Source organism: Miscanthus floridulus, chromosome 8, assembly GCF_019320115.1.
Source record: "Miscanthus floridulus cultivar M001 chromosome 8, ASM1932011v1, whole genome shotgun sequence".
NCBI lineage: Eukaryota > Viridiplantae > Streptophyta > Magnoliopsida > Poales > Poaceae > Miscanthus > Miscanthus floridulus.
In genome coordinates this window covers 149,025,544-149,043,000 of record NC_089587.1, presented here as the reverse complement: position 1 = coordinate 149,043,000, position 17,457 = coordinate 149,025,544, and the positions used below count along the sequence as shown (strand labels likewise).

Genomic DNA, 17,457 nt, shown 5'->3' with positions numbered 1-17,457 from the left:
CATGGATATCTCAAACTCATTAGCCATCATCTTTCCAAATTCATCACAAAAGTCTTGATTGGTTGATCCAAATATGATGTCATCAACATATATTTGCAATACAAATAGATCTTTTCCAATCTTCTTGATGAAAAGAGTGGTGTCAACCTTGCCCATTGTGAACCCTTTAGAGAGTAGGAAGTCCCTCAATCTCTCATACCATGTTCTAGGTGCTTGCTTCAAGCCATACAAATCCTTCTTCAACTTGTACACATGGTTGGGCTTCTTGTCATCTTCAAAACCGGGAGGTTTCTCAACATATACTTCTTCATTGATGTAACCATTGAGAAATGCACTCTTAACATCCATTTGATAGAGCTTGATGTTGTGGGCACAAGCATAGGCTAGCAAGATTCTAATAGCTTCCAATCTAGCAACCGGGGCATATGTTTCTCCAAAGTCAAGACCTTCAACTTGTGTATAGCCTTGTGCTACCAATCTTGCTTTGTTCCTTACTACTATCCCATCTTGATCTTGCTTGTTTCTAAAGACCCATTTGGTTCCAATCACATTGTGTCTCTTTGGTCTTTCTACCAATTCTCATACTTGATTTCTTGTGAAGTTATTCAATTCTTCATGCATAGCATTCACCCAATCAACATCCTTCAATGCTTCATTTATCTTCTTTGGTTCAATGGATGACACAAATGAGAAATGCTCACAAAATGATGCCAATCTTGATCTTGTTTGTACACCTCTAGAAATATCACCAATGATAGTGTCCAATGGATGATCTCTTGCAACATTGGTTGGTTGGAGGATTGCAACTTGATTGCTTGCACTTGCTTGATCATTGGGTTGAGATGATGTACTAGCCACTTGATCTTGTTCATTGTCATGAGATCCACTTACATTAACTTTATTTGTATCATCTTGCACATTTGAGTTAGAGAGCACTTGCACTTGATCATCTTCATCATCATTCACTTACCTAGGCCTCAATTCACCAATATCCATGTTCTTCATGGCATTTGAAAGTTGAATGCCTCTAATATCTTTCAAGTTCTCATTCTTTACTTGTGAACCCTTGGTTTCATCAAATTCAACATCATGAACTTCCTCAAGAGTACCACTATTCAAATTCCAAACTCTATATGCTTTGCTTGTAGTGGAATAACCAAGTAGGAATCCTTCATCACATTTCTTGTCAAACTTGCCCAATCTAGTGCCTTTCTTCAAGATATAGCATTTGCAACCAAAGACCCGAAAATATGCAATGTTAGGCTTTCTACCATTTAAGAGCTCATATGGTGTCTTCTCTTTCAATGGGTGACAATAGAGGCGGTTGCTACAATAGCAAGCCGTGTTGATAGCTTCGGCCCAAAAAGATTGACTCACATTATACTCACTAAGCATAGACCTTGCCATATCAATGAGTGTTCTATTCTTCCTCTCAACAAGGCCATTTGATTGAGGTGTGTACTTGGCCGAGAATTGATGTCTAATTCTAAATTCATCACATAACTCATCAATTCTAGTGTTCTTGAACTCACTACCATTGTCACTCCTAACTCTGTTGATGGTTGTTTCAAACTCATTGTGAATGCCCTTGACAAATGATTTGAATGTTGCAAACACATCACTTTTGTCCACTAGAAAGAATACCAATATGTATCTAGTGTAGTATCCACTATCACAAAACCATATTTGTTACCACCGATGCTAGTGTATTGTGTTGGTCCAAACAAATCTATGTGCAATAACTCAAATGCTTTACTAGTGCTCATCATGCTTTTCTTAGGATGGGTGTTTCCCACTTGTTTGCTGGCTTGACACGAGCTACAAAGCTTATCCTTTTCAAACACAACATCTTTCAAGCCTCTAACTAAGTCATGCTTAACCAATCTATTCAATTGTTTCATTCCAACATGACCAAGCCTTCTATGCCTTAACCAACCCATGCTAGACTTAGTGAACAAGCATGTAGATAATCTAGCTTCACTAGCATTGAAATCAACCAAGTATAGATTCTCATATCTAAAGCATTTGAAGATCAAGTTAGAGCCATCTACACTTATGATCTCTACATCATCTACCCTAAATATGCATTTGAATCTAAGATCACATAATTGAGCCACAGATAGCAAGTTGAAATTCAAGCTCTCTACTAGCAACACATTGGATATGCTCATGTCATTGGATATTGCAATCTTACCAAGACCTTTGACCTTGCCTTTGCCATTGTCACCAAATGTGATACTATCATAACCATCATTGCCATTGGTGTTGATTGAGTTGAACATTCTTGCATCACCGGTCATGTGTTGAGTGCACCCACTATCAAGAACCCAATGCCTTCCTCTGGCTTTGTAATTGACCTACAAGAGAAGATCAATTCTTTTTAGGTACCCAAACTTGCTTGGGTCCTTGAAGGTTAGTCACTAAGCTCTTTAGTCACTAAGCCCATTCATGGTTTACCAATGAACTTAGCCTTCACACCATTTGTACCCTTAGTAAGCATATAGCATGAATCAAGCTTAAGGGAGGATACATTAGCATTTTTGCTCTTGTTTTTGCACTCTTACTCTTTATGACCAACTTGCTTGCAACTAGTGCAAAACCGACCATTGTTCTTCACAAAACTAGTCTTGTGAGGAGCAAAGGCCGCCTTGCCTTTCTTGTGGGTATAGCCCAATCCCTCTTTGTAGAGAGAAGCTCTTTGGCTACCCAAGCACATAAGCAAGCGGTCCTCACTACCATAAGCCTTAGCTAAGGTGTGAGTGAGCTTAGTGACCTCCTTCTTGAGGTTCTCATTCTCAACCACTAGTGAGGCATCACAAGTGAGACCATCACTACTAGATGAGGTAGAAGTGGAAGTGCTACAAGAAGGGTTAGTAGGAGCAACAATGATAGGCATAGATAATGATTCATCAATTATATCACAAGTTAAACCTACATTGCAAGTTTCAACATGCTTCTTTTTATTTTGCTCATCAAGCAAAGAGGAATGAGCCTTTTCAAGCTTTTTGTGAGCTTTGCCAAGCTTCTCATTGGCTTCCTCTAGCCTCTCATGAGATGCATTTAGCTCATCAAAGGCTTGCTTAAGGGCTTTTAGTTCCTTACGCAAGCTTTTGCATTCCCTTCTCTTGATGTCAAAGTGTTCTCTAGCATCTTCTAGCATGTCAATTAATTCATCCTTAGTAGGTTCATCATCATCACTATCACTATCATTTTCATTTTTATTTTCATTATCATCATCATGTTCTTCATCACTTTCATCATCGCAAGTTTATACCTTAGTGGCCTTAGCCATGAAGCATGATGAAGAGTCGAAGAGAGAAGGCTTCTCATTGATTGCAATGCTTGCAAATGCCTTCTCTTGGTGGTCTTGTCATCATCACTATCATCATCATCACTTAAAGAAGCATCACTATCCCAAGTGACCACATATGAACCACCCTTCTTCTTCTTGAAGGTCATCTTGTCCTTCTCTTTCTTTTCCTTCTTGTCCTTCTTCTTGTTCTTCTTCTTATCATCATCATTGTCGCTATTGTATGGGCATTGAGCAACAAGATGATCTTTGCTTCCACACTTGAAGCACCTTCTTGACTCTTCTTTGTTCTTGGATGAAGACTTCTTTCTTCTAGCACGGTAGCCCTTCTTCACCATGAACTTGCCAAATTTCTTGACAAATAGAGCCATCTTCTCATCATCATCATCATCCCATGATTCATCTTCTTCACTTGATGTTTCTTGCTTAGCTTTGCCCTTGGATGATGTTGCCTTGAATGCCACACTCTTCTTCTTCTCATCTTTCTTCTCCTTCTTTTCTTCCTTCTCATCTTCATCTCTATATGTATCATCGGTCATGATGTCTCCCAACACTTGGTTTGGTGTCATGGTGTCCAAACCACTCCTTACTAGAATAGTGACCAATGTGCCAAATCTTGAAGGCAAGCATCTCAAGAACTTATGGGAGAAGTCCTTGTCCTTCACCTCTTCTCCAAGTGCTTTAAGATCATTGCCAAGCACTTGAAGCCTATGAAACATCTCCGGCACACTCTCATCCTCCTTCATCTTGAAGCTTGCAAACTTCTCCTTGAGAATGTAAGCCTTTGCACCTTTCATGGCTTGAGTGCCCTCAAATGATTCTTCCAACTTCTTCCATGCCTCATGAGCCATCTCAATATTCTTGATTTGCTTAAATGTTCTCTCATCAATTGCATCATGAATAGCACTTAGAGCAATGTCATTGTTTTGGAGAAGCACTTCTTCGACCGCCGTGGGATTCTCCGGATCACCAATCTCAATTTTGGTTTCTACCACCTTCCACACCTTTCTATTGATTGACTTAATGTGTGTGGTCATCTTTGACTTTCAATAAGGATAATTTGTGCCATCAAATTGGGGTGGCTTCTTGGTGTTGTTGATTTAAGACATTTTAACACCGAAGGTTGTTAAGCCTCAAATAACGGTGACCTCGGCTCTGATACCACTTGAAAGGTCCTAATGGCTAGAGGGGGGTGAATAGCCTAATAAAAATTTCTACAACAACACTTAACCAAAATGGTTAGACAATTATGAGGCGAAGCAAGAGTTGCGCTAGCCTACTCAAATGCAAGCCACCTACCACAATTCTAGTTTAGATAGTGTCTATTCACACAAAAGCTATGACACTACCCTATGTTAGTGTGCTCTCAAAGGCTAACTAAAGAGCCACACCAACCAAGCAAGCAAGCTCTCACAACTAGCTACACTAAAGAGCTTGTCAACTAGTTTGCGGTAAAGTAAAGAGAGTGATCAAGAAGGTTATACCGCCGTGTAGATGAAGAAACCAATCAATCACAAGGATGAATAACAATGAAGACCAATCACCTCAGAATCAATGATGAACACAATGATTTTTTACCGAGGTTCACTTGCTTGCCGGCAAGCTACTCCTCGTTGTGGCGATTCACTCACTTGGAGGTTCATGCGCTAATTGCCTTCACACGCCAAACCCTCAATAGGGTGCTATACAACCAACACAAGATGAGGATCACACAAGCCATGAGCAATCAACTAGAGTACCTTTTGGCTCTCCACCGGGGAAAGGTCAAGAACCCCTCACAATCACCATGATCGGAGCCGGAGACAATCACCACCCTCCGCTCAACGATCCTCGCTGCTCCAAGCCGTCTAGGTGGCGACAACCACCAAGAGTAACAAGCGAATCCCATAGCGAAACACGAACACCAAGTGCCTCTAGATGCAATCACTCAAGCAATGCACTTGGATCCTCTCCCAATCTCACAAAGATGATGAATCAATGATGGAGATGAGTGGGAGGGCTTTGGCAAAGCTCACAAGGTTGCTATGTCAATGCAAATGGCCAAGCGTGGGAGCTTGAACCGGCCATGGGGCTTAAATAGAAGCCCCCACGAAATAGAGCCGTTATACCCCCTCACTGGGCATAACGCGGGCTGACCGGACGCTGAGCCCCCAGCGTCCGGTCGCTCGCAGTCAGCCACGTGTCCTGACTTCAATGGTCATCAGTCTTGCCCGGACACTACGTCTGAGTTGACCGAACACTAAACACCTAGCGTCTGGTCATTTATAATAAGGTTCCAAAACCGACTTTTGCCGACCAGACGCGTCCAGTCATGCTCGACCGGACCCTGCCAGTGTCCGGTCACACTGTGACTTCTTACTGTGCTGACTAACAACACGACCGGACGTAGCCCTTCAGCGTCCGGTCGTTGAGCGACCCAGCATCCAGTCATTTGACCGACACCAGCATCTTTGTGACCAACTTCATTTCACCTCTAACTTCTTCACCCTTGCTCAAATGTGCCAACCACCAAGTGTATCACCTTGTGCACATGTGTTAGCATATTTTCACAAACATTTTCAAGGGTGTTAGCACTCCACTAGATCCTAAATGCATATGCAATGAGTTAGAGCATCTAGTGGTACTTTGATAACCGCATTCCGATACGAGTTTCACCCCTCTTAATAGTACGGCTATCAATCCTAAATGTGATCACACTCCCTAAGTGTCTTGATCACCAAAACAAAATAGCTCCTATGGTTTATACCTTTGCCTTGAGCTTTTTGTTTTTTTTCTCTTTCTTCTTTCCAAGTCCAAGCACTTGATCATCATCATGGCATCATCTTCATCATGCTATGATCTTTGTTCGCTTCGCAACTTAGAGTGTGCTACCTATCTCATAAGCACTTGATAAACTAGGTTAGCACTTAGGGTTTCATCAATTCACCAAAACCAAAACTAGAGCTTTCAGCCACTCAATCCATATGTGGTAGTCATGACTCTTCATCCATAAGACTCGGCCAGTCTCTGGGTTCGCTCCCCTCCTTAGATTCGTTGCATACCCATCCGGGAACTTTAACGTCTGCATCCATTGTATCACTTCCGTCCAATGCTTCTTTTCTAAGACGTAATTGGCCTTAGGCCTTTTCCATGGCTTGCCGTCTCTTGGAGGTAGCATCTCTAGCTTTGGTCTATCGCATAGCGTTGCCAGGTCCACTCTGGCCTTAGGGTTGTCCTTTGTCTTGTCAGGAATGTCCATGAGTGTTGCCCAAAGTGCTTCGGCGATATTCTTCTCAGTGTGCATTACATCTATATTATGTGGAAGGAGAAGGTCATCAAAATAGGGGAGCCTCTCCAAGCCTGACTTATGAGTCCACATATGTTCGACACCATATCCCACAAAGCAATCTTTCTTTGGATTATCTTTCTTTCGACTATCTTTCTGTGGATTGACCACGAGAGCATCTATTTGAGCATGAACCTGGGCACCAGTCATCTTCTGAGGTTTAGGGTCGGTCACCTTGACACCTTTCGTGAAGTTCTTGGTGTCTTGTCTGAATGTATGGTTAAGAGGGAGGAACTATTGATGCTTGTCGAACAACGAAAACTTGCCACCCTTCTTCAACCAAATGAACTCTAGAGTTGTCTTGCATACCGGGCATGGGAACTTCCCGTGGACACACCAGGCGCTGAATATCCCATACGCCAGGAAGTCATGCATGGAGTACTGGTACCAAACATACATTTTGAAGTTTTTCTTTGTAGCTCGGTCGTAAGTCCATACCCCTTCATTCCAAGCACTGATCAATTCATCATAAATAGGCTCCATGTACACACCCATTTTGTTTCCCGGGTGTCCAGGAATTATCAACGTCAAGAATATGTTTTGCCGTTGAAGGAGGACCCCGGGGGGATATTGAGGGGGATAGCAAACACGGGCCAACAAGTGTATGGGGCCGACATCATTCCATAAGGATTGAACCCATCCGTTGCCAGCGCAACACGTACATTACGGGCCTCAAGATCTTTGTCACGATGCTTGCGATTAAAGCTTTTCCATGCTTCACCATCAGTTGGATGTACCATCTTGTCAGGATTGTATCGAATGCCATTCTTGTGCCATGTCATCTGTTTCACGGACTCCTCTGTCATGAATAGCCGTTGGAGCCTCGGTATGATCGGAAGGTGCCGTAGGACTTTCATGGGGATCTCAAGCTGCTCCTTCTGGCCATCACCTTTGTCTACCTCCACATACCTAGAGGATTTACACTTTGGACAGTACTTTGCATCCTTGTGATCTTTCCTAAATAGGATGCACCCCTTCAGACAACAATGTATCTGCTCATACGGCATCTTAAGTGCACGAAGGAGTCTCTATGACTCGTAGAAGCTGCTCGGCAGAATATGACCCTCCGGAAGCAGCCCACCAATAACTGCCAACATACCATCGAAGCAGGCTTGACTCATGTTGTACTGGGACTTCAACCCCATTAGGTGTCCAATGGCATCCAGTTGAGAAACCATTGCCTTCTCGTGTAGGAGCTTCTATGCCGAAGACAACATTTGGTAGAACACCTTTCCGGTTGGCTTTGGCTCCTCCTCATCCTCCTTCTCCTCCTCCTCCGTAGGTCATTCAGCGAACGTTGCTTCGTGAAAGTCACCTAACCATCCTGCTACCCCACCATTAGCATCAAACGCCTCCAAGCGTGGTCTCACCTCCTCCTCTCTAGTATGATGGGCTTCACCATGGAACACCCACCGGGTATAGTTTGGCATAAATCCATACTTGCAAAGATGTTCCCCCATGATCTTCCTTGTTTTTCTTTTCTTGTTTCCGCATTCGCTACAGGGACAGAATGTGTCTCTCGCTCCATTAGCTGCCTTGCCAAATGCTTGGTTCAAGAAACCCTCGGTCTTGTCTATCCATTCAGGGGTGATTTCAGCCTGACTTGGGCGGCCCGTGTACATCCACTCACGGTTATCCATCCTCTAGCATATACATGAGCGAGTAATATAACCACCAATTGCATCTGAACGGCGTGCCTACTATCTAATGGGTGAGGATAGGTCCTAATCCCACCCGTGGATGCGTAGATGAGGTTAGTTTACATGCTCTACTCCGATCCGAGATAGAATTTCGGCAGCACCTCCCCGCTGTTCTCCCGATACACGTCCTGGAAGGGAGAGTGTGTATCCGAAGAACAACAGGGAGGTGGTGCCAAAACTCTATCTCGGATCGATGCATAACATGGAAACTACCCCATCTACGCATCCACGGGCTGTCCAAAAAAGTGGACAATCTAAAACAGATACGGTCTTAGATATGCGAAGATCCGCATACCTCCAACCGTATCTGTTTTGAACGGGAGACGCCTAACTGGGTTACACCGATCTACGACAACGATAAGGAAGAGAGGTTATTTATACCTAGTGGCGGTGGAGTCAGGCTAGCGGGGCAGTCGCGAGGCGACGCTGTGCAGGCAGGACCGCAGCACCGACGAAGACGATCGGGTCGCCTACGTACTCCGGGTCCCCTCCGACGGGTCCTGCTCTGCAAAAGAAGAATTATAATACTATAAGTTAAAAATTTTGGCAGAACCTCCCCTGTACGGGAAGGTTTCCAAAACCTACAAGAAAAAAGCCGGCACGATGGCCGACAGCATATATACAGCACGAAGGCCCACACATCCACGTACGGCACGAAGGCCCACACATCCACATACGGCACGAAGGCCGTCAATGACATACAAGGCACGAAGGCTGCCAACCGGGGGGCTTTATACCTTGGGTGGCGGTGGAGTCGGGCGACGTGGTGCCAGGGTCACCTTCGTCTCCAGCGAGGGGCGGGGACGACGGCGGGGACGAACGGCGAGGGGCGTGGCCGGCGGTCGAGGCTCCTCCTCCTCCCTTCTCCTTCCTCCTCCCTTCTCCTTCTCCTTCCTTCTCCTTCTTCCTTCTCCCTTCTCCTCTCCTCCACCTCCCTTCTCTCCTCTACTCCCCTGCTCCTCCTCTCCTCCACTCCGCCGGTTCAGGGGCGGGGGGTAGCCGGGGCAGGGCACCACCGGTGGGTTCGCGTTCAGCGGCGGAGCGGGGCCGGGGCAGGGCTGCGGCGGACGTCGGGTGGGGCTGGGGCGGGGCCGGAGCGGGGCGGCGCACCACCGGCCGGGGAGGGTAGAACCGGGCGTGGGCCGGCCACGGTGGAGGTTCGGTGGCACCGGTGGTCCACGGCGGTGGAGCGGGGCCGGGGCGGGGCCGACTGCGGTGGAGGACAGGCGGCGGCGGGGCATGGCCGGGGTAGGGCGGCACACCACCGGCCGGGGAGGGGAGAACCGAGCGTGGGCCGGCGGCGGTGGGGCGGGGCCGGGGCGCGCGGCTGGAGGGAGAGCGTGGGAGCGGGCCGGTCGGCCCGCTAGGGTTAAGTGGGGCGGCCCTTTGCCGAGTGCCGAGATGCGGGCACTCGATAAAGAAATTCAGGGGTTCTTTTAATCCGAAAAAAAATTTGAATATTCTTTGCCGAGTGCTGTAAGCCTGGCACTCGGCAAAGAGGTTCCTTTGCCGAGTGCCAATTCCAACACTCGGCAAAGTATTTTTTTGTTTTCAAATTTTTTCTGTGGCATTTATACAGTACCTTGAAGCACATGTTCCAATTTGGAACTTTTCTATGACTTTTTGGTATATTTTTTAAATTTTTTATGTTTACTTGAATTTTTCTCGAAAAAGTAAATTTGAACTGCAGGTGCATGAAATATTGAAATTTAGCGATTCAAAAAATGGTATTCATGTTTTTGAGTGTATTTTGAGGCCGTGTGCAGGGACATTCGTGAAATTTCGAACATCTGTTTCACGAAACATGACCACCAACTTGTTAAAAAAGTGTTTTTTAATTATATAAAATGCAAACAAAGTTAAAAAATCACAAAACTTGTCGAGGTGTCGTCTCATCGCATGTAGAGGCTGTGGTAAAAAATTTAGAAGTTTCCGAGCAAGTTGTGACGTACGATGCCTAAAACCCAGACATTCGAGATGTCTGGGTTTTAGGCATCGTACGTCACAACTTGCTCGAAAACTTCTAAAATTTTTACCACAGTCTCTACATGCGATGACACGACACCTCGACAAGTTTCGTGATTTTCAGGCTTCGTTTGCATTTTATATAATTAAAAAACATTTTTTAACAAGTTGGTGGTCATGTTTCGTGAAACAGATGTTCGAAATTTCACAAATGTCCCTGCACATGGCCTCAAAATACACTAAAAAACATGAATACCATTTTTTGAATCGCTAAATTCCAATATTTCATGCACCTGCAGTTCAAATTTACTTTTTCGAGAAAAATTCAAGTAAACATAGAAAATTTAAAAAAATATACCAAAAAGTCATAGAAAAATTTCAAATTGGAACATGTGCTTCAAGGTACTGTATAAATACCATAGAAAAAATTTGAAAACAAAAAAAAACTTTGACGAGTGTTGAAATTAGCACTCGGCAAAGGAACCTCTTTGCCAAGTGCCAGGCCAGACACTCGGCAAAGACAACACGTTTTCCGAGTGCTAACGGCCAACACTCAGCAAAGGATGACGGAGGGGCCACCGGCGTCGCCTGAGGTATTTTGCCGAGGGTTATTCTTTGCCGAGTGCCTGACACTCGGCAAAGAGGACGTTTGCCGAGTGTCCCTCTTTGCCAAGTGCCGGCTTTGCCGAGTGCGGCACTCGGCAAACTGCCTCTTCGTCGAGTGCCCGTGTTTCGACACTTGGCAAAGCGCCGAGCACTCGACAAAGAGCGCGTCTCCCGTAGTGACTAGAAGATAAAGCATGGACTGCAGTACTGCACTCATGTTATTTTCTGTCAGAGAACAAGTATTGTTTTGGGTGAACTCCAAAGCCACCGTAGAAGTAAAATCTACTACTGAACAACAATCCTGCAAGGGATGTGTTCATCATAACGGAAATCAAATCATACACACTGGGTTATCATTTATTCCATTATTCTTAGTCACTTGCTAGACCGGAAACAACATGATGCTAACCCCATCAAGACTCGTTTCCCCCATCTATTTCTAGATTAAGGTTTAGGAATCGCAGCATCACATGTGAGTAATAGTGTGACGATCAAGCGTCAGCTTTGGCTGGAGTGATCTCTGGCACAGCAGCAGCAGCATCAGCATCCGCAGGCGCTTCTGCCGCGGTGTTGGGAGCTGCCTCTGCTGCTGCTGGAGCCGAAGCGTCCGGGGCTGTGGCTTCGCCCTCCCAGTAGGAGGTCTTCTTCCCCGACTTGGAAACCGTCTGGAAGACATCCTCAGGCTTGACATTGCCTTTGACTGTCACCTTCTGCTCCTTGAGATCTATGTCGAAGGTCTCAATTCCTGATTCCAGAAGAACAGGTGTAAGAGGTAGGTCACTCATATATATCCACGGGTGGTATAAGCTGGTAACGCATGAGCGTTTTTAACGTTTTGATGATTGATTATTAGGGTTCCCCCCTTCTGATCAAATGATTAAATTTCTGGTAAGCTTTCCATTGTGCAGGCGCAAGAATCAACCGGTCTGGTAGTAAGACTTTGTGTAGAAATTACAGTGAAACAAAAAACCTTCCATCTTGGAGAGCACTCTTCTGACCGCCCCGGCGCAACCTTCGCATGACATAGCAACCTTGAGGACAACAGTCTGCATTGTCAACTAAAGACAATTAGACCAGCGAAACATCATATTGATTAGGCTCTCATATCATATATGGTACTAGCACAAAAATTAATCAAGGGGTTGAATGTCCATGTACATCAAGAACTGAGAGAAAACGAAGATAATCAGACCAGTGAAATTAACAGCAACTAGCTCTCGTTCCCAACAATCAAATATAGTATTAGAAACTCGAATGAATGTGTTATCCTACATCTGAAAAACTCAGAAAATTAACCGAGGCGATCAGTTGTGTTCTCCTTATGTACTTGTTTTGCTCTAATTCTGAATCCCTAAAATCGACCATCAAAAAGTAGTAATTTTACAGATTGAGAATCCATTCTATATATATTAGGGCCCAGTTTAGTTTGCAAAAAATTTTGCAAAATTTTTCACATTCCCCGTCACATCGAATCTTTGGACGCATGCATGAAGCATTAAATATAAATAAAAAATAAAACTAATTACACAGTTTAGACGAAATCCACGAGACGAATCTTTTAAGCCTAATTAGACTATGATTAGACACTATTTACTAAATAACAACGAAAACGCTACCGTAGCCATTTTACAAAATTTTTTTGCATCTAAACAAGCCCTAGGAGGCAGGGAATAAGGCGACGATGAATTGTTGGTTACCTCAGCGGCCATGGCTCACGGCTCTCGACGGAGAAGAGAGTAACCCAAGCTCACGCGGCAGCCGGGAAGGAGGAGCAGGAGGACTACCGACAGACGTAGAACTCTCGACCTCGGCGTGGCCCCGCCGGCTTCATGGACCGGGGGACTGCATAAATAGACGAGGCGGTGGCGTAGCAAGAAAGCAGAAGCCGGCCGGTGACCCCGATAGGTGGACGCCCACCGAACACGCACAAAGCACGGATGGGGGAGAGAGCTCAAAAGCAGGCCCGGTTGTTGCTGTTGCCCAAGATGCCTGACCTGCGCCGCACCGGCCTCGCGCCCTCCGCTCGCGGTGTAGTACGCTAGTACCGGAAGTACACCGCCCCCCGTCTGCAGTACAACTGCTGGTGGACTGGTGGTAGCAGCTGTAGTACCAGTACCCCTCCATACCTTCCAGCCCGTGCCCGTCTTTAGCGGAGGCACTGTTTACATTCTAAAAATTTTCAAGTCAAATCTTGCGGCACATACATAGAGTACTCAATGTAGATAAAAAAACTAATTACACAGTTGGGTAAGAAACCGTGAGACCAAACTTTCGAACCTAATTAGTCGATAATTAGATATTAATTACTAAATACAAACGAAAGTGCTACAGTAGTTAAAACAATAGCCAAACCCAAAAAATTTTAGGAGCTAAACACGCCCTAAGCTAAGCTTCGTTTTGTGTGTCTTGCATAAGACATTGCCTTGCCCTTGTGGTACCCAGCTACCGGTGTGCCTGGGCAGGCACCAAGAAGCGGGCATCTTTGCCGACTTTTGAATGGCGTTGCGCCGCCGCCCCCTGGGATTTTCGTTGGCCTGGCTGGCCTGCTGGCCATCCATCGCCTCGCTTTAGCCTGGTTTTGGTTTAGGCCGCGTTTAGTTCCGAAAATTTTTGACTTTTGGTTACTGTAGCACTTTTGTTTTTATTTGACAAAAATTGTTCAATTATGGACTATTTAGGCTTAAAAGATTCGTCTTACGATTTCTCGGCTAACTGTGCAATTAGTTTTTTTTTTCGTCTACATTTAGTACTCCATGCATGTGCCGCAAGATTTGATGTGACGGGGAATCTTGAAAATTTTTGGTTTTTGGCTTGGAACTGAACGGGGCCTTAGTTCAAAAATTTTTTATACTAAACTATCACATCGAATCTTACGGCACATGTATGGAGTATTAAATATAGACGAAAAAAAATTAATTGCACAGTTTAGTTGAAAATCGCGAGACAAATGTTTTAAGACTAATTAGTCCATGATTAGCCATAAGTGCTACAGTAACTAACATGCGCTAATGATGGATTAATTATGCTTAATAAATTCGTCTCGCAGTTTCCCGTCGAGCTATGTAATTAGTTTTTTCATTAGTATCCGAAAACCCCTCAGACATCCCGAAACATCCGATGTGATATCCAAAAATTTTCATTTCGCGAACTAAACACAGCCTTACAGGCCCTGTTGATTTGTCCGTCTCTCTGTCCCGTCAGATTCTTCCGTTCGTCATCCATGATCTTAACTTAAAAATGGGTCTCCAACAAAATATCTATAGCCTTTAACAGAGTACGTATATAGAAGACTTATTTTAGGTGCCAAGAGAGGTATAACCCAAATCTGAGTATCATCTCTTCTGAAGATCTATTTACAGAAAAGGTTCTCTTCTAGATCTTGTCATTGGAGAAAACTAAAAATAAATATTAAACTCTTTAACTGTAGTGCTCCCCAAACATAAAATGACTCTCCTGTTTTGGGTGATCGTTGAGACAGTCTTATCTCCTTGTGCTGCCGGCCGCTGTTGTGCAGGTAATAAACCCTTTTGATTCGGTTTCTAGTTTCTTCCCTCCATCGCCGATTACCAAGACACAAGAGGGCAGGGGCACCCTGGTCTTTTCACAATGCGCCTCCACGTTGGTACCATGACATGACAAGCCACGCAGCCAAAATGACATTTTTTGGCAAACTTGTAAAAAGCTTTCACTCCTATGGCAAACTATAAGAAAATTAGGAGGGTGCGAATGTCTGACAACCGAGAGAGTGGTAAAAGATAAAAAAAACTTAAAGCTGCACCCATCGGTAGAATGACAGCGGGTCAGGTAAGCTAAGGTAACGCACCTACCCGATCGCAAGCATATCCATGACCCTAACTTTTAAAACCCCCCCACCATTTTTTGTTTTTAGCCTGTTTTTTTGAATTTTTTTCATAAATATGTCTATGAAGTTATGATGTTAAAATTTGGACCTTTAGCTCGGCGTCATTGTTGGTGGCGCCGAGCTTACATGTCTCGGCGCCATAGATTTTGGCGCCTAGGTCTTAGGCTCGACGCAGACGTGGCGGTGATTTGGCATGCAGCTTTGTGCCGTAGATCCTGGCGCCGAGCTTGACGCCGTAGATCTTGGCGCCGAGCTCGGCACCGTAGATCTTGACGTCAAGCCCTATCTTACGTATGAGCCCTCCCTTCCTTTCTCTCTTCCTCTCTCTCTAACGCTCCCCGAACCAGCGCTGCTGCACCGCCGCTGCTGCGTGTTGGCTCGGCCGCCTACGCCCGCGCCCGCCCGCCCACGCCCAACCGCACCAGCGCGCCTACCCGCGCCCACGCCGCCTTGCCACGCGGAGCACCTGCCATCTCGCGCCCGCGACACGACCCCTGCTCCCAGCGCGCCGCGACCTCGCCATCGATCCCGTCCTCCAAGTCCGCGTCGCATAGTTGCATTGACTTGGACAGGTAAATTTTTTTGAATATGCAATGTAGGTACTTAGCTTGAATTGTAGTGCTACTTAGATTATTTGGTAGTTTCTAGTAAATGACATGATGTAGGTAGTTGATTTAGTTAGTGAGATAGATATAGTTAGATAAAAATAGTTAGATACCTCGTGACATAGGTACATAGATATAGTTATTAGATAGGCTATGAAGTGCCAACATCCTTAGGAAGATGATCCCAATTGGATGTGCAGACCAGTAGGAGAACTATGTTAGATCGGCTATGAAGTGCTAGTTTCAAAGTTTGGATGTGATTGTACGTCGGGTGTTAGTTGATCCCATCCCTTATGGGTTTTCCCCACAAATGGGTCAGCAGGCACACTTTGACCCTCCCGTCCCGGAACCTGATATGGATGTGGAGGTTGGACCCCGATGCTCAATCTGCCCTCAATATGCTAGATGGAGATGCTTGTCAGACTCATGATGTTGTGGTAGATTCTCCTCATGAGATTCCTTTGACACAGAATCATTCGAGTAAGTGTCTTATCCGCATGATTATTAGGAGCTTACCCCATTCCTTACATCTAATTTTTTATTTTTTTTCATTTTTCTACTTATGTTGTAGTAAACATTCCTGACAATGTGGATGTGCCCACTGTTGCTACGCAAAGTGCTGTGTGGAGATAGATTCCGTGGCTCCAATAGTGTTGAAATTATGAATGATTCGGAGCCATATAAGATAGCAAGGGCTCTTGATTCTAATGATGATCATCCTATTGGAGAGCTGACAGAGAGTGATGTTGAGATGCTGAGGCGTATCTTTTCTGGCCGTCGTGATCCAAGAGTTCACGAGTTCAGTGATCTTGCTCATTCCAATTAGGCGTGTGTAGAAGGACATGATGATGAGCTTCTAGAAGCTCCTAAGGCCAGCCCTAACATGGTAATTGAGAATGGTAGGGTATTCAAGGACCTCCTTGCATTAAAGAGGTGGTTTCAGGCGTTTGCAGTGATACGAAAGAGACCTTACAAGGTCTTGCATTCATATGCGGAGCACCGTTACACAGTTGTGTGCGACAAGGAACGCTGCCTATGGAGGGTTTGTGCAAGGAAGCAAAAGGTCACCGAAAAGTGCAAGATCACAAAAGTTGTCGGGCCAAACAATTGTGCTGACCATGTGCTGACACTGAAGCATCGGCAGTTGACTTCTACCCTCATTGCCAAGCGATTGATGGGAATATTGCAGGGAGAACCCAACATGAAGGTTAGGACAATTATCATGACCGTTGAGGCATTGTATGGAGGTTATGTGATAACTTATGGTAAAGCTTGGAGGGATAAACAATGAGCGTGGAAGATGATATATGGGGACTGGGAGGATGGGTATGAGCAGCTGCCAGTACTTTTCAATGCAATCAAAGCATTGAATCTAGGCATGCATTATGAGTACATCCTAAAACTAAATGCATGAAAGGATGGGAGGCAAATATTCTTCCGTGCTTTCTGGTGCTTCCCTTAGTGTGTCGAGGCCTTTAGGCACTATCGTCCCATCTTCTCCATTGATGGTACATTCTTGATTGGCAAATACTAGGGCACATTTCTTATAGCCATATCCTGTGACGCGAACAATAAGTTTGTTCCATTGGCATTTGCTTTGGTTGAGAAGGAGAACAATGACAACTGGGGATAATTCTTGAGGCTAGTTCGGATATTTGTGGTTGGGCCTAGTAGAGAGGTTGGCATCATATCTGATAGGCACCAGGGCATACTTAATGTCGTGCAAGAGTAGATAGAGGGGTATGCACCTTTGCACCATCGTTGGTGTACTCGGCACCTTGCCGAGAATCTACTCCGGAAGGATGGTGTGAAGGATAACTTTGATCTGTTCTAGGAGGCTGCTTAACAGCTTGAGGACAAGTACTTTCAGAAAAAGTTAGAGCAGGTTAGAACCGCATCAAATGCAGAATGTAGACAATGGCTCATAGGTTTGATGAGGGATTTGGAGAAATGGACAAGAGCTCACGACGTCGGTGGATGGAGGTACGAGTTTCAGTGCAGCAACATGGCGGAGTCATTCAATAAGTTGCTATTAGGGATACGTGGTATGCCCATGAATGCAATCGTTCAATTCGCCTTCTACA

At 45.0% G+C, this 17,457-nt stretch overlaps 1 protein-coding gene across 2 annotated transcripts; it reads right to left on the bottom strand.

Moving 5' to 3' along the window:
• Window positions 1–11,095: 11,095 nt before the first annotated feature.
• Window positions 11,096–12,842, bottom strand: LOC136473669 (copper transport protein ATX1-like). 2 transcript variants are annotated; one of them, XM_066471318.1, is made up of 3 exons: window positions 12,604–12,842; window positions 11,877–11,964; window positions 11,096–11,651 (listed from the first exon to the last, which is right to left on the bottom strand). In XM_066471318.1, exons 1-3 carry the CDS (start codon window positions 12,613–12,615, stop codon window positions 11,398–11,400), a joined length of 354 nt encoding a protein of 117 aa, XP_066327415.1. In that variant the 5' UTR covers window positions 12,616–12,842; the 3' UTR covers window positions 11,096–11,397. The 2 variants fall into 2 exon arrangements, with proteins under 2 accessions (XP_066327415.1, XP_066327416.1); XM_066471319.1 differs by having other exon boundaries at window positions 11,877–11,952; window positions 12,604–12,839.
• Between the last annotated feature and the right edge of the window lie 4,615 nt (window positions 12,843–17,457).